Genomic DNA, 18,452 nt, shown 5'->3' on the forward strand with positions numbered 1-18,452 from the left:
ATGCTGGGACATGCCATGGTTGTGTGTGACTCCACTGTGGGAAACAAAAGCAGCGGCAGCAGCGGTAATGACGCCAACAGTTGAGTGGTAAATCTCGAGCAATGTCGGAGGAAACAGGCACTTTGATTCCTCCAGGAAACGGAGAGCAGGCCTCGTTTACATCTTTTACTATGAGCCTTGCTGGAAAATATCAAAAACAAGGAGACGGCGAGAAACAGCATCATCTCTGTCTTCTTTACGACTTTCTACCCACAGTCACAACACTAAAAAAGGAATATGAGTTTTTACAAAAATTATCAATGCAGTATCTCAAGAAATTTAGATGAGACAGAATAAAGATTTTATAAACAGATTTGAGTAGTCTGTCTTGATTTAAAGTGCCCATATTTTGTTAATTTACAAGTTCATAATATTACGCTTGCTGTAATTTTCTAAATATGAACTATTGGTTTTAGCTCTGTTTTAGTCAGAAAGAGACTGGAGGAGGATGCATCACATTGGTAAGTTATTCTCTCTTATTTTTATTTATATGTAACATTATAATTGTGTAATCTGCATGTTATGTGTTACTTGATGACGTAGACACGTTATGGAAAAAAGCCAGGAATGGAAATGAGTCATATTAGGCTCTTCAGAGCAAATGTTGTCTGAAGGAGGGAAGGTTAGTTTTAATCGTTCGCTAGAAAACTCTCAGTACATTATGTCAATCAGCTTTCATATTTCCATCTGATCATTATATATAATGTTTTTCTATGAAGACAAAGTCAATGCAAATATCAAGTATCAATTTTATGTATATGGTGCCAAGTCACAGCAGAAATAATCGCAGGGCCCTATTCATGAGGAGCGGACTAGTGGAGGCTGACTACAGCACATAGCAATTTGGTTTCCGTGGTTCCCGCGCTTCCTTTTGCACCGAGCCGAGCCTCCATCACGACAAATAAATGTCAAGAGAAATTATTACATCTTTCTGAAACATTACGTTAGACTTGTTAAGCTTAAATGGAAATGAGCGGTAGTGATATATCACACAGCGCTGGACATATATTTAATGATTGAGGCAACTGTTTGAACTGTCACTGAGTGTCTACATTGATAATGAGATGAGATGCGTAAGGTTCTGTCGGATTCAGCTCAGTGGCTGATTGATCACATTTCCCATTGGCTTTGCAGTTTTTTAACTGCAAATGTCAAGAAATTTGTTTTGACTCATAATTTCTCAAAAGGGAAAACCAGATCATGTCACAGACATGATGAACAAAAATATCACCATTTGATATTGTGTTTTTTCAAAAAGTTTCTCAAAGTCCAAAATAAAAATCCCTATTATAAATCCACTGCAATGGATGACATCAAATAAAATCACTGCTGCCTGTGACAAAAGTAAACTGAGAAGTGTTTGCTGTGAAAGTAAAGGCTGAGGTGCTGAAACATTTATGCAGAACTCCTGGCATTTTAAAGCTACTTTTAGCTGCCTATCTAATAAAGCCATGGCTATTCCCAGCCCGGCTGGATAGGCTGGGGAGGAGACAGAGGCATAAATGAATGTGCATAAAGCACTTTGCATCACATCATCATTGTTTAATCCTTTCATTCTCATCTGTCAATCATCAACAGATGCACCCTAATCCCTGAATATTTGTGGCCCTGTCTGCATTGATACCTTCAACATGACTTGTAAGCACAGCTTCCATTTCTAATACAAAATGGTTTTTAAAGACTTAAGATAAGCTTCAGTCAGGTGACATTTATTTGCAATGCGTGTGCCAGTTTGCATTTCTTAAGCATGTTTTCTTTGCACAACGCGACCTGTCGTGACCTCCACGTTTTGTCCTTTACCAGTTCTCTGGTGCGGATGGATCCAAGAGAAAAGAAATACTACAATCAAATATTTAACAGATTCTCAAACATAAGGAGGAAAGCAGAGGCAATCAGCACCCTGTGACTCATTTGTCACGCAAAAACATATTTGTCTTATCATGACAGTAGCCTGTAATCCAGTGTTTCGCTTTAAATTCTCCACAATTAAACCTAAACAAATGTTCTGAGCTGTCATACATGTCACATTATATTTGAATTAAATGTCCGCCAGGCTGTCTGCTTTAGTATATGCTGATGATAAGCTATTGTCCAGCTCTATTCGTCTGCCTCTGACTGTGTCTTCACTGTGGCACTGTCTGTGTTTTTGAGCTAGTGTCCGCTATTGCTGCTGATACAACTTGTTTTTCCTGTGATCCTGTCATCCCGGTGCAAACACCTTCAGTTGTTTACAGTGAAATGTCCTCTGTGTTCACCTTCACTTCCTGTCTGTTTCCAGCATTACTCTACGTGTCGTACATACTGTATGGTTTTTACCATACTGCAGCATTCAGCAGCGTGGAGGTCATTGGCAGGGTTACCCGTGAGGTCATTGTTAGCCGTGAGAAAATTAACGCTGATTGGTCTCGTCACGATTCGCTCCCTGGAACCCCCGTGCCACCGAGGCACCTGCCAAGCCGAGATTCTTTAAACGAGAACGGAGCCTATTCAACAGCTGCATAAGCAGCCAGGCAGACAGACAGTGGAGGGGGAAGAGGGACAAAAGAAAGCTAATGCAAAACAGTGAGGACTTTCTGGATGGGAACCTTAAAGAGTGGGACCTCATTGAAAGGTCTTAAATCAATTAAACATACAATCCCATGCAATGTTAATCTATCTGGCTTAATCCCATTGCTTTAAGATCCTTTATAATCCACGTTCAATACAACCATTTTTCTTCTCTAACAAGCTTGCCCCATAGTGATTTTATAAATCATTGGTACAAGGCTTTTGCGGTGCCACAAATTATTTTATGAGGTCATTATTTCACTGAGTTATGAATCGCGCAAGGTCAAGTGACAAATGTGTTTAAGATCAGTAGAACACGTCAACATACTGTATTTACCTGTTACTGAGTCATGGCTAGAGAAAGTACAACACTGTTTAAAAAAGATTTACATTGCCAACGGCTGCAAGAAGAGTTTCTTGTTCACCGGAAAAACTGGAAAACTCATTAATAATCCGTCCTGTTTCATTGCACAATTGACTATTAGGAACGCGGTTAAAGTGACATACTTTGCCATGTAAGAAAATGTGGAGAAGCACAGGTAGTTTCTCAACCATGTGCCGATATCCTGAAGTCACGTGCTCTGGCTTTGAAAGTCCACACTGCCAATTCCTCATTTGAAACCTGAACAACTCTTTAACAATGCCTCTCTCTGATCTGTTGGGGAAGGAGAAAATCTATTATCGATTTCCACCTGGTGTAGGTGGGAAAAAGCCCTGATAACGCTGTTGAATAGCACTACACTGTACTCTGCTGTAGACTGCACATTAGCTGCTGGGGGATGGTGCTAGGCGGCATGTCAACAAAGCCCTTGACTACGCCACAGCACCATCTGCACACATTGAATATTTAATTGTCATTAGAACTGCTCAAGACCAGTAATCAAGAGAGAAAAAGATAATATGCATCATAAAGAGGTCACACGACAGTTCCTGTGTGATTGGGGCTCTGTGTCTTTTTTTTAAATCATCTATTGTTTTAATGCTAATTGTGATCATTTCTGCATGCATGAGCCACAATTCAAGATATTTCCAAATCACTCATGTCATTCAGCGCCATTCAACTCTGAATGCTACACAAAACATCTCAACAGACTTATTATTCTGGCAGCAAATGTAATTTGTCTCCGTCAATGAGAAGTCAGCAATCATGTCGTGCTAGTTTAGTCAAGCTAATGTAAAGCTATTCACATAAGAACGGTATATATTCCACAATGAGCATCTTTTAAAGTGTTGCAACAGCCAACACGAGAAAAGATCATCTTGATTCCACCAACATTAGCTGCTCATCTATAGAGGCTGTCACCTGTCAGCCCCAAACTCAAGCCAACACACAATAAAGCTTCATTTCATTCGGCTGCGATGGAAACAAACTGCACTAATAAGACAGAGTTCATTTCAAAGCATTTGTGCCTATGACAAGGGATGAAATGCTAAAATAAGCATGACACAAGCACTGAAAAGTCGATTTAAAACACTGAGGTAATACAAAAAAAACATAACCTCAATCATGCTGAAAAAAAATTCCTTTAAGTGTAATATGTCCAACTTTAATTGCTTTGGTGAAAAACGGCACAGACGAGATGAGAACAATGGAGCCACACTCTGTATTTCTCTACAATAACAAACAGACAAGCACTGCCTCTTTGTATCTGCTGCGTGAGAACACAAAATTAGGTAAGCTGGTGACATGAGACATAATCATTTTCTTTGAGCAGGGTTAGTGGCCAATTTATTCTTACCTTAGGCTGGGCGCGACGGGGAAAGGCAACCTTAGGATCAATCTGAGAAAGAGAAGAGAAGAGCAAAATTGTTGTTAAAAGGAGAAACTGTGATATTTCAAGGGTGAAAAGCAATGAACAGGTGTTGGAAATGTTTCTAAAACTCCAGAGCCCCAAATAAAGAACCCAGAGAGCTGCTTATGGAGCTGAACATGAGAGACAATTCCGATGGTTACATTTTAAACCTTTGTGGCTATGAATTTATACACATACAAGTATACATACGAGAGCAGTAAAACCTGTATAAAAGGACATTTATTAGAATTTTATGCTTTTGATTAACAATGAATCTTGAGCCATTAACCCCTCATCCACACTAATGTGGATATCTCGCAATAAATACTTTTTCCTCTAAAGTTGGGCCTCTCGTCGCAAACGCTGTCGTAAGTCACTAAAATGGCGACTTCCAAAGTAAAGATTTTCAAGTTTCTGTGTGAGTGTTTGGGAAACGATGACGTCATCGTCTACTTCGTGCATGCCCAATGTTGCTTTAGTTACATGCACTAGAAATGACAACAATGGCGGCTATATACCGGCTGAGAGGACATCTAACTCACTGAGCATGCTAACAATGTTCGTCTCTGGTATTTCGTTCGATTGTTAATAAAAACTCTATCGCCACCTATTGGCTTGGAATGCTTGTTTCAGTGTGTGTAGTCATTTTTGTGTTCTTGTTTGGATGGATATATTTTGCATAATGGACGAAAATATCCATTCAAAAACATATCCATAGTATTGTGGACAACTCCTAAAATTCACAAAGGCTGCACAATCACACTGTGGTGATCCAGGCAGTCTGCATTAGCACTGGAGACGCATTTTCAGAAACCTACGCTACATTCAAGAACAGTTAAAATTATCACAATTGCATTTTAAGGGCACATGAATAACCAAGTGGTGGATATAAGGTTATAAAGTTTAGTCTATTACAGGCATTGTAATATTCCAGAACCATGGAGACATGTTGCAGTCAATGTAAACAATTCAAACTAAATAGATAGTAAATAATAGTTAAATGCTGGTAATAAATCAGTTCTTAGTCCAGTGTACTCTACATATATTCCCACTGACTACTTCATTTGTAAAATAACATTTAACGCACTGTGCAATAACAGAACCTCATTAGTCAGTATACATTAACCCCTACTCTAAAACAGCCAATCATCCATATTACTGTTGCCGTATTACCTGCCTCCTTTTTAATTAAACTGGGGCAACGATGTGAACCAATAACTGGTTGGATTTCAAGTCGAGTGAATCAGGATTGTCAGTGCGGGTTAAGTTTTCTCGGTGGGAAAAACCTTAAAGAAGGACAATCAATTCTGACGTTTAGAATTGAGGCCAAACAGTTCAATCCTGGTTTCATCAGACCAGACGAGTTGGTTTCTCGCAGTGAGAGAGTCCTGCAGGTGCCTTTCTGCAAACTTTCACTGAGGAGACACTGGACACTCCCATCAGTGCACTGTTGCAATGATGGTTGTCCCCCTCTGGACGTTTCTCCACACAGAATCTCTCGAGCTCGGCCAGAGTGACCGTCAAGTTCTTGGTCACCTCTGTTACCAAGGCCCTTGATTGCTCTGTTTGGCTATGCAGCCAGCTCTAAAAAGAGTCCTGGTTATTTGAAACATTTATGGAGGCCACTCTGCCTTTGGAAAAACCTTAAATACAGCAGAAATGTTTTTGTAGCCTTCTTAAGATCAGTGGCTCGACATAATTCTATCTCTGAGCTCAGCAGGCAGTTCACCTCATGACCTGGTTTTTACTCTGATCAGCTGTGAGAGCTTATATAGACTGGTTTCTAAATCAGTGTCCAGTCAATTGAAGGTGGATTCCAGAAAAGGTCTACAAATGCTGATCAAGGATAATTGGAGGCACCACAGCTACGTGTCACATCAAAGGGTTTTTAGAACTTGTGTCAATGTGATTTCATTTTTTATACATTTGCAAAAGTTGTTTACCTTGTGTCATTGAATGTATGTTCATGACGGAAAGATTTAATCTAAATTAATTAATGTAGCATTAAGATGCAATAAAACAAAATATGGAAAAAGTAATCGGGCAAAAACTAATGTTACAAAACAGTTAGCGCTGAGGCTGGCCTGACCGTCGTTCTGCTGGTCGTGGCCGCTGCAGAGACTCACTTTTATTTTAGGCAGGAATTCCTGATTGAATATGACAGGGAGAAAATGAGAGTCTGAGGCCAGTGACGGCTCCAGATATTGCCAGATAACCAAGAGGATGCATCAGATCAGCCTGTTTCTCCATCTTGTGCTTGTTATTTCATTAGCTTCATTTTCCTCATTAATTTCACTTGGATGAAGGTATGCAGTTGGGTGTCTCATCAACATCACACTTGAATGAAGAGGAACTATCACAAACAGAATACCTATGAATGTGAAAAGGAAGATTTGCAAAAAAGTAACAGATCAAAAATTATCTTTGGCAGAATATTACTCGTTTGAATTTAACAAAGAATCCTATTCATGTGTTGTATGGGGATATTTACAGTTACTGTATCAATTCTATGCATTTGTAAAAGTTACTCCTTCAGCACAGATGGTTGTATTTAAGAAAAATGTCTCTCTTTCTGCTGAGGAAAACAACAGCGAGAGAATGAATCAAGGAACACGAGAAGAAAAGACACCATCTGCGCAGATCAATTACGCCAATGAGACTGACTACGTTTTAATGCGTTTGAAGAGAAACCATGATGTGCAATGCCATTGTCATCTCTTCTGTCAGTCTCTGTTATTACTATTATCTTTCCAAATCAGGTCAAAATGAGAAATGAATTCAATAACACCTGGGTATGGCAACCCTGCTTGTAATGAATTTCATTTAAAGATTTGTTTTAGCACTTAGCCCCCGGCATAACCAATTCAAACTCAATTATTTTGTGCTCCCTATTTGAGCAAAGACAACACATAATGCTTTGAATACCAAAGTCCAACACTTGGTAATATATCTTATGTTTTAAAACCTATACGAAACGTATCAAGTCCACGATTCATCGCACTGCATGAAGTCATGGTTTTTCTGTCCTGCTGAGAATTTCTACTCACTAGAAAAAAAAAGATTCATGTTTGCACAAGAGTGAACTTTAACACAGCGGCAATGGAGGTCATGCAGCTTTCTGCCAGTTTAAAATATTATAATTATCACAAAGAGCCTCAGAACTTGGATAAAACGGGGCTAATACTTAGCATTGTTTAAATCACACTCGCAGCAATGCAACCAAATTAGGCAACGAGGACTTACTATGCAATCCTTCTGAGAAATGCTGTAGCAGTACCTTTTTAGGTCACACCGTATGATGAATGACTCCTTTGAGAAATTAAATTCATGAGGAAGGGAGATGTTGCAATTTTTTCCTTCACTTTACATATTCGTGTGCATGGGATTTATATGCTGAGGGTGCCTTCGTATTTAAGGCCAGGCTCTGTACAGCCGCGCCACTGAAGCACAGATTATGTTGTCTCCGTTTCACCTGATACTTCCTTCCTGTGACATTTTTTGTTATGCAACACATGTGCTGTCCGGTTTGGGATCAGCCAACCAGACCTGCCTGCTGCACTTGTTTCAGTAGTTCCACTTGCAGAGCACTTGCAAATCTTATTTTACTCAAGTCTATGTTCATCTATCAATACCTTAAAAAACGTTAACCCTATTTAAAAACCCATTAGGAAAGGTACTTTTGTTAATGGGTTGAGGGGGGGGAGAAACACTCTTTTGTTCAATGGCTTTCACTTTAATTCAGCTTTCTTTTCCAGCAACAGCTGAACGCAACAAGTTTAGGCGTTTTTCTCTGTGGCTTGGATCCTGGGAACAAATCACAAGCTGTTGCAGAGGCAGAGAAGTCGATTTTAAGGGAACACGTGTACCGAGAAGCGCATTAAAAACACTTCAGCACGAAATAATTCCCATAACGTATTGAGTGTCGTAAACTGAAGACACATAACTGTAGTGTAGAACACTAGACCTCCCATCCAGCTGTAGCTGCATGGTTATCGTCTAGTAGCAGTAAAAGTGCTTTATTAATCTGCCTCCAGGAAATTTTTATCATGGAAACATCAGCGACAGAGCACACAAACCAAACAGCACATAGATCAGAAACCTGACTTGGAGCTGAATGAACAATCTGCTCTGAATTTGAATGCGCTCCACCCTTGAACATTACGTTTAATTGGTTGCCATATTAGCGGCTCAAATGAGGGAAAGTAGTGCTGTTAAGCAAGTAAAAGCCAGTATTTACCTTTGTTTATTGTTTTTTTGTACTGTGGAAGTGTGAAGGTCATTGGGACCGTAACATTCATTAAGGAAAGATTGATTTGACCGCTGTACAACAAGAGAACATCCACTAAGTGATGAAGCCTATTGTTGTCCTTTTTTGGCAGATGTTTTTTTTTTTTTTTTACACATTGCAACATGGAAGCAGTCCGACTTTCACAAACCTATACGGCCAAAATATTTCTCATTGACAGAATACCTGAAATTGATGGTAGTACAGTAATCAATTCGTCAATTGACGGAAAATTAATCAGCAACCAATTTCATTATTGATTAGTCACATATATTATTTTTAAGTTATAAATTATCTTGTTTAACTACTCAAACATTACAGTAAATTGAATAATGTTCAGAGAGTTCGTCAAACCTGACAACATCTTGGGCTCTAAGAAATACGGAAGGACTTGTTATTTAGGTCACAGTGTTACCCACAGAATTCAACCAATATATTGCTTTAGCAGGGGTGCACGTGCACGCGCATGAAAGTCGCTGTCACACACAACAGATTGTGAGTAACAGATACACACAGAGTGAAAGACAAGTTCTCGCGTGAGAGAGAGAACAGCGGGTACGGCCACAACTGCGGCTGAAACCATGAGGTCTGACTGTCTGCGTGGACTGAAACCTTTTTTGGACAGATAGAGAGCGAGCACGTGGGAAATAGCACAGTTAATAGCGCTGCACACAGCTATACAGTTTTGCAACAGAGCAAAATACCAAGTTAGAGGTCAAAAAATGTTTAGTTCATGATGAAACTGTGGCAAGACAAATTGGGAAACAATGAGGCCAAAAACGATAACTTTATACTTCCACATGTGTCAAATCCTATGCCATTGTCTTGTTTGTGAGAAAACTTCCTATATTTTTCTTTTTTTCTTTCTTTTGGGTGAGATTACAGTATAATTATTGTCCCCATTATATTATCTACAACTGTCTTTAGGATGTACGGGGGTCCGGTTTCCCATTGATTACATTAATGTGGACATGTAATGGCAGCAGAGCCTGTTATGTGCATTTGTCTGGGAGCCTCTAATATGATGTCATCATTAAAGGGCCCTGCAATTATGGCGTGTGGGGCTTTAGCCATATGGTAAATCCAATGCATCTCGGTTTACACCGTTCAGTTCATGCAAGAGCCTAGATGATGTCATGTGCAGTAAGTATCTCACACAGCTATACTCTATGTCAAGAGCTTTTTCCTCAATCTAAAGCACATCTGACCCCCCCAGTGGAGCACTTTATATGCATCTGTTCACCTTATAGCCTCTGTACATTAGCCTAACAAGTGTTTTTCTGAATTAATTGTTGAGATTTTTCAACATGATCTCACACGGAACAAAAGTGCATATCCCCGAGACATCATACAACCTTATATGTCAGCGTAATAAATGAGAACAGACCAAGAGGAATCCCAGCAACCCCCTACCCCCCCCCCCCGATCTTTTATCTTCCACAGCCTTTTACTACGGGGTCTCAGAGGGCTGCTTCTGCATGGGACTGTGGGAGATCAGGGCAGGGAAACAGCATATATCTTAAGTTCACATCTTACAAAAAGGATTTCATATATTATTGCAGCTCCTGGGTAAACTCTCTTCCTCTCTCTTAAGACGTATCTACACTAGCATGATGATGTGGTGTTTAAGCAAAAAGCAGGAGCCTTATCAAAGCCCGCAGCCTCTCCCAATTTAAGTGTGTTAGCAGGTCCACAGGTGTGCTCGTGTGATACCAACGCATTGGACAAGAAATTACAACATAAATGTTTCATATCTGTGCTGTCAATCTTTACTGATTTTTTTTTTTTTTCCTGCTCTGGAGTAACATGCCGAAAAGGCAGTTTGTTCTGCTCCTCAAATCAATAATGAGAATTTTACCAATGTCACACTCGGCAAGCAAATCATTTTTTCCCCCTTAAAATATGCAAGGCCAGTATTGCGAGTATTATCCAGATCCACTGATATAACAAAAAGATATTACACTGCTGCTCTGACAAACATCTATGTTCTGTATGTACCGACAAGACACGGACACAGTATGAACTAATAATGCTTTCAGCCATAATTAAGTGCAGAAAACACAGCACCTGCTCGACAAAAAAAAAAAAAAACAGCGAGTCAGAGTGTAGCTCGCCGACTGAACTTTGCTTCCAAATCCTATCTGATGAACGAGCTTTAGATTTGTCGAGAACAGCTGTTCGTCCGAGCCTGCTCTCCTCCTTCCTTTTCTCTTGGGCTGTTTCCTGTCTCACCTACAACATCAAAACTGCCAGCGGAGGCTGACCTGCAGGTCATTCAATAAAGGCTGGAATTACGCCAGCACCACACAGAATATGTTTATCTTCCTTGAAACATTGATGTTTGTAGGTTTTACAAGTCGCAGTGAATGAACACTGGAGACATATTGCTGTCTAAACTACAGAGACGGGTATGACACGCTCATGAAATCCTTTCTAAATCCAGCCCTTATAAATTAAATAAACTTTGATGATTTTTTTTTTTTCCATCATAACTGCTTAACCTTAAACAATAAAAAAAAGACGCCACCCTGGAATCACTCTATTGCCTTTGTAAAGCTCTGACCGGTTATTTCTTAAATGCAAAATCATGTTCAGTGATCTCCCCCGTTTGCAACAGTCTGCCTTGAAACATCTTCAGGAACAGATGCTATGAGTTGAATATTTCTAAACTGAACAAAGCATCATGAAAAATGGTAAATATGTTCTGAATTACCAGCATGTGTGTTTTGAAGCCCCAGGCTGTTCTTCCCCATATGTCTCATTCACAGTCATCCTCGTGTTTTCATAACCGGACCAAAAGCAGAGCACGCATGCTAAAAAAATAGATAAATAATAAAACTAAATTCCAGTCTTGTGTCTAGGTTTAAATATAACCTAATAATTAGCAACTATGTCTGAGCTGAAACGGTGTGTGCGTGTCAGAACTGATAAAATAAGTTAAAATACAAGGAGAAAATAAAATTTAAATTAGACGTAATTTCCATTTTCCCTGCACGACTACTCATAGCGCTGTATGAGTCAACTAGCTCACAGTCGCAGCACCTCCAGCCACTCCGTCCGTTTCAAGGTGACGAGGGACAAAAACACTGGTAAGGATTTGCCCGAGCGCTGCGAAAGGTAGCAGGCCTGTATCAAACCAACATCTGCAAGCACATCAGGAACCGTCCACGTCTGCTGGACCAGTTCATTCGTTTCGTTATTGCTGTGCAACTTCATAAGAGATATGATAGATTCCTAAGCAATGCAATCTTGATAGCGCGAATGTTAAGATACACAACAGCGCATCAGATACAGCCTGGTGACTAATGGTGAGAAAGACGACACAGACAGCTTAGGTTTGTAATCTTCTGCCGCACGCCAACGAATAAACAGCACATTAGCAGCTTGGAAATATCAATCTCTGAGTGCATTTGAGTCAACGGGATCTTTTGTATGTCACTTACACCGTCGAATGCTCATCCAATTACAGAAATGTCCACCAAAAAATGAAACGTACATTTGGCTTCACTGTGTGCTCTGCCAAAGCCATTGGGTACCCCTGTTATTTACAGTATCATCAATATATTTCAAGTTTAGGGCTAAGGTGGAAAAATACAAGGCCTTAGAAACAAAGCAAATGAATTAAAAACAATTGTTTCATTAACACCAGACAGGAGGGCAAATCTAATTTGGCTTGATATCTTTTTGAATACAGACGCTGTAAAAGCCAACATCCAAAATCATTATGTTAATGATCATTAAAAAACTATTTATCCGGAACAGCCTGGTGGCCCTAAGAGTTTAAGACACTGACCATGTAATCACAACAGCCCCCTGTCTGGCGTCTCTCTCCCCCCCCTCATTTCCTGTCAGCTCCAGACCGCGTGCTATTTTGAATAAAAATCTGCTGCTAAAACATATGGATTTCTCTAGCGGGTGGGGGGGAGAAATACCTGAGAGAGGTAATGATAAAACTGATAAAAAGGGAAATGTTTCACAACGGGCCTCCGGTGACCTGCCATTTAGGATGGCACGGGTGTGCAACAAGTTCACAAAACTTTGCTGTGCCTGTGCACACGGGGCACAACTCAGAGACGATGAGGATTGGATGTCAGACCTCAAAATGTCAGTGTTCACTTCTCAGGGTGACGTGCTGTCAAATCGGAAAGAATATGACATAATTCTGCCAGATATGACCTATAGCCTGCAGTGAGTGAAATCCACTGCGTTTGTATATTTTACATATAAAAGCAGGAGTGGCCAACAATTACAAAATGCTAATTTTACACCTTTAAAATCACTTAAATCACTTAATATGTTTCAGAGGAGCATGAGAAAAAAAACCTGTGTTTAAATGCCATGTGAACATTACTGCATATAAGCTGCAGGCGAAGGTTTGGTCAATTTAATATATGAGCAAGAGATCAAACACCTTTCTTTCAGGGGTGAACTTTTTTTTTCTTTTCGCAATGATGAAGTCAGCTGTGACGTGGTTTAAGACTGTGGTACGAGCAGGAGGTCATTAAGTTAAATCCAATGAATATCTAACAGAATAATTAAAAGATGCACAAGGAATTTAACCGTTTCCTGCTGCCACGACACTGACAACGCCTTGGAGCAAGGTATCAAACCGACAACCGCTCTATTTATCTGGCATCCGTACAAGACTGGGTTGTGCAAGCCAACGCCCAGGTGAAACTGTTTTTTTTCTTCTCTCACGTGTATCCTCTCCCTAGACCTTTGCTATAACATATATATATATGTGTATATAAATTATACTGTCAAGCTGTCACAAAAATTCTTCATTCAAAATGCCAAACGTGAAGTTATCAAACTGCTCTAGATTCTGCATCAAAGTACGTTTTGCATCATTATCCCTTCAAGCAGCCCCTTAACCTGCTGCTACGTCTGCCTCTCTACAGACGTTTGCAAGGTTTGCAGTGTCATTAGTCTTCCCCCTGTCTTCTCTCTGTAGTCACTCATTTAAAACAGAAGGGCCATTGTATATTCCTATCAGACCTATTCCCATAGCACAACACTGGGGCTGAAAGGGCTTATGTGTACAATTTTAAATGTTCATACACAAAAATACACTGAAGCACAAAGTTTGAGTGACATAGTGACAAACCGGAGACACCTTAAGTTTTTTTTATTTAATATTTGTAAATCAGCCACTTACAAAGAACTTAATAATAAAAATAACAGGAAGGAATATAAAGTAACGTCCACTGCACAACAAAACAACAACTTTCCTCAGATCTGTATCAATACGTGAAAAACAAATCTTACATTTACATTATAACCTTTGCCGATTTCGGAGTATCCTTAAATTATACTGCTACCTTAAATAAAATGTATACATCTTTCAAAATCAAGGATCCATAATAGCGTTTCCTCGACATGCACGACTCCATAACTCCAGTCTATCCGGACACGACCCCTTACTGTGGAGAAATCCCAGACAAATATAACTTCCGCCGAACCTCATCTAATCTACCATTACAGACACATCTCATATAAAATGACTAGCGTGCTTAATTATTCATCTGCTGCCAAATTTCAAAAGACGAGTAAAATATAGCTCAAAGTTTTTTGTTAAGTGAGCGTCTGGGTGTGTGCGCCTGTGAATGAATTGCCTTTCATAAGTAAATTCAGGGGACCCTTTCAAACTAAACACGCATTAACGATATTTAATGTATTGACATTGTCCCTGCGGATTGATGTTTCTGCTTCATTTCCATACCCACGTTATTTTACATTACAGTAACCAGCTGGTGAAAAGATTAATTTATTGAAGTTGATTATTACTGCTTTATTTTAGCTTACTAAAAAACACAGCTCTTTTTTTTTTTATTCTTTTTTTTTTATAAATCAGGGCAATGTTTTTGGGAAGTGCAGTTTGAAACCCAGGTCCGGTGTCAGCACATTGGTCGTGAAACAGTGTAATGTGTGCTGGGTCAAACAGTAGCGGCAGCACTTCTGGACAGCACGCCCTTCAGTGGAACATGAGATATGTGCACACTGCACATGTGGCTGCAGCGAGGGAGTGGGCGTGTCAGCCCCATTCATCCACAGAAGTGAAAGTGATAACACATAATATTCACCCTGGAGTCGTGTTTTATTGCCGGGTTTAGTGTTGACAGGTACCATCATACTTTTTTAGCCCTTATAAATGACCTTGATCCGTAAACCCTGTTAACCGGGGAGGTGTTTCCCAGGAGGCCTTAGGCCGTCACACGGTTTGGACTGAAGTGTGACTGAAGGTCTTTGTGAAAAACACAAAAAAAAAGACAGGAAATCCACATGAAATGTATCAAAGTGTAGGCACAGTCAACTCACCGTCTTTGAGTCTAATTCGTGGTGTTGTTGAGCTAAGACTTTATCTACACTGGCGGCGTCTGTAAACGTAACAAACCCAAATCCTCTGCAAAACAGACAAGACGAAAAACGACAACAATGTTAAAATGCATACATGACACAAAATGGAATATTCCAAAAACATTTTTTTCTCACTGCAAATAACACTAGTGAATGTCCCCCAATGGGCTGCACGACAATAATAAGGCACAGTATTCCCGTGACCTTATTATTGTGAGAATATCTCTCTGTGATGCGTTGGTAAATCCACATTGTGGACGTCCTGGAGCAGATTTGAACTTGAGACTGAGGACACAGCCGATCACGGTTCGCTGTGTTACAGCGTGAGACGGCGCTACACCAACATTGTGGTGCAGTCACAAAGTCAATGTCAAATTGCATTCGGCCGCAGCTTTACAGCAGTGAGCGTTTAAGCTTATCTGGCTTGCTGTGAAACCACACGCAGGCGCGCGCACCCGGGGACACAGAAACACACACACGGACACACACACACACACACACACACACATGCTCGCGGGATTAATACTCAACACGGACAAAGTGAGAGATATCGTTACATGCACGGGGGAAGGAAAAGTAGGAAAGCCCCGGGGTGGTTTACCTTGAGCGTTTCGTCGTGGGGTCTCTCATCACCATACATTCTCTTATTTCTCCGAATTTACTAAAATAGTCTCTAAGGCTGTCTGTGGAGAGAGGAAACATGTCGGGTCATTGGACAGGAACACTGTGCGCATGCTGCTGTCATTGTGTTTCAACAAGAGGAGACAATCACAACAACAAAAACACCCCGCGATGCGCATAGGGGTCGAATAGAGGACTTCAGATGGACGGAGATCAGGAACAAACACGGTGCGCACACGCATCCCCGCACACGCATCCCCGCACACTTCCACCACTGCACGGTCCACACATTCGCACGTAAACGAAAGCCAGCGGCCACACACAAGCGAGCACTCGCGCACACAAATGAACACAAACAGACACACACACACAGCGAGAAGGAGAAACAGAAACACACACACACACACAACACGCTGGACACGGAGGAAGGAGGAAGAACACTCTCACCTGGTGAGGTCTGCCAGCTGAGGCCACCGATAAACATTTTACTGTAAGGGGAAAACACAACAGAAGTGAGTCCAGATGTCAGTTCGGCCATTTTGACGACTAACTACTTCTAAAAGCGACCTTAAAGGATAAAAGGAGGACTGTGGGAGCACATCGGCAGCCGGGTAATTATAGTCTATCTACATTTAAAGGGGGAGGCCACTCTCGATACGAAGCTGGGGCTGTTTTATGGAGGTGGTGGTGGTGGTGGTGGGGGGGGGTGCAAAAAACTGCGTGTGGAAACAAAACCCGGTGCACGGTTTAAGTGCGCACCGGGGAGGAGGGGAGGAGGGGAGAGGGGGGGGGGGACGGGGACGGATCCAGCACGGCAGTCGAAGTCCTCTTTAAGATGTTGGAACATGGGAAAATGAAATCAAAATCACACGCAGGGGGCTCGAAATGCGCAGAAATGTCCTTACCCCGGGTCATGCTGGGAGTCGCTTAGGCTTCCGGATGTGGCTTGACTCCCGTCTCCTTCCATGTCTATTCCAAAAAACTATCGGCTGGGACTACAGTAACAGTGACGGACACACACAGATACGGGCTGGAGATATGCAAAGCCCCGCTATGAGAATATTACTGAGCCGGGAATGAAAGCGTCACACGTGGGATCAGCTCAGCCCCCTGCTCCCTCCTCCTCCTCCTCCTCCTCCCTCCTCCCTCCTCCCCTCCCCTCCCCTCCCTCTCTCGCAGCTCCACGCTCTACCTTGGCCCACAGGGGGGGGCGGAGCCTGCCGCTGTCGCCTAACCAATCCAATTGACGTCAATTCGGCCAATCTGCGAACCGATCCGCCGATTTGTCATTTAATTAGGAAATAAGCCATTTATACAGCACCGGACATGCACACTACAGGAATCAAGAACTCTTTATCAGGTAAATGTTGATCACTCCTGCTCAGAGGAAGTCCTCCCCTTTTTAAAGCAGCGGCATCATATTTTTATTTTTATTTTATTTTAAATTACAGCTGTTTTTGTTATTCTTCCACCGTATGTTATTGTGACTGGGAGAGCAGCAGTCAAACTGGGGCAATTTCTATAAACATAATAAACATTTTGAAAAAAAGTGTGGCAGTTTCTATTAGCATGCTAATTCCTATTAGCATGTTACTATTTAGATTGACCTTGTTGTTATTGATCACAGGTGTTTTTTCAACAACTTTATTCACAAATGTGTATTTATACAAATATTACATATGTATATTCTCAGCATAGAAAATGTCCAGGTAAAAGCCGCCTGAGGTGAAAGTGGACTGTTGCTCGTCCAAATCACTGGACAACACACTACTGTAAGAATCAAGAAAATTGTATCCAGTAAATGTTACTTATTCATGTTTGCATGGTATTTTACAATTAATTTGAAAGTATAATACAGTACACACATAGATCGTGAAAAACAATTGTATTGAACATAAATACAAAGACGAGAAATATTATAAAGAGGGAAATAGATTATCAGTTGTTTTGTGAATGTGCACAAGCTAAGACATGAAATAGCTTCAATAAAGTAAACATTGCATGAGAAATAAAACAGATATTATGCAGCACCAGTTGTTTTTAAAATAAGTCTGTTAAAAAATATATTTCAGAAAGCATGCAATATAACTGTAACTGATTTCAAACAACTGAACTCATATCACCAGACATACTATTAATTACAAGGTCATTTGTGATTGGTCAGATTTGTATTAAGTGCAATTCAATTAGTTATGTCTTAGGTGCCCAGGTTTAAAAGCCCATACCATAATGGGGTCCTACGAACAATGCAAGCCTGTATTTATCAACACTATAATGTACACACTCAAATAAAACACTTAAAAATGACAATTTTCAAACACAGAATAAACCAAGGGTCAGATTTTAAAAGGTGTCTAATGTGTGATGCCGGGGTTGATTATTGGAGAAAGTCTCCTGAGCCGTAAAAATCTGTGTTTAAGCAGGTTCGAAGCCAAAAGGTCCCTGAGAATCTCTGTAGTCGGCACCGAGGTCTGACCTGTGACTGCTGTATTCACGATGACAGCCAACAAAGGCCGTTCCTGTGGGGATCAATAAGGTTTGGTATCCGTACAGACAAAGGAGTGATTATGGATCTCTTCATGCAGATGACCTATAACGAGCCGCCCGCTCTGGCCTCTACACAATGTACAGTATGTGGAGATAATCTGGCTCTGCCCTCTCGTGACCCTAAAGAGGGGAAGCTAGGTGAGAAATGAACACAAATGCAAGGTATTTGAAATGGAAAAAATATTTTGTCCAAATTTATGTCTGAAATGATATCTGAAAAGTTCTTTGTATCCGTGCCATATATCTTAGCAGAGGTCAGATGG

General features: G+C 40.8%; 1 protein-coding gene across 9 annotated transcripts in view; it reads right to left on the bottom strand.

The window, feature by feature from the left end:
• The window catches only part of LOC117774988 (RNA-binding protein Musashi homolog 2), a 251,138-nt gene extending 234,027 nt beyond the window's left edge, over positions 1-17,111 (bottom strand). For 3 of the 9 annotated variants that reach the window (XM_034607764.1, XM_034607763.1, XM_034607757.1), the window contains exons 1-5: positions 16,548-17,109; positions 16,090-16,130; positions 15,623-15,704; positions 14,983-15,067; positions 4,326-4,367 (exon numbers count right to left, since the gene is read on the bottom strand). In XM_034607764.1, the coding sequence (XP_034463655.1) occupies positions 4,326-4,367; positions 14,983-15,067; positions 15,623-15,704; positions 16,090-16,130; positions 16,548-16,609 (312 nt within the window). In that variant the 5' untranslated portion in view covers positions 16,610-17,109. Of the gene's footprint in view, positions 1-4,325; positions 4,368-14,982; positions 15,068-15,622; positions 15,705-16,089; positions 16,131-16,547 lie in introns of all 9 variants that reach the window. The other 6 variants (XM_034607765.1, XM_034607758.1, XM_034607760.1 and 3 more) reach the window with 3 other exon arrangements.
• Positions 17,112-18,452: the final 1,341 nt, after the last annotated feature.

Source organism: Hippoglossus hippoglossus, chromosome 14, assembly GCF_009819705.1.
Source record: "Hippoglossus hippoglossus isolate fHipHip1 chromosome 14, fHipHip1.pri, whole genome shotgun sequence".
NCBI classification, from domain to species: domain Eukaryota; kingdom Metazoa; phylum Chordata; class Actinopteri; order Pleuronectiformes; family Pleuronectidae; genus Hippoglossus; species Hippoglossus hippoglossus.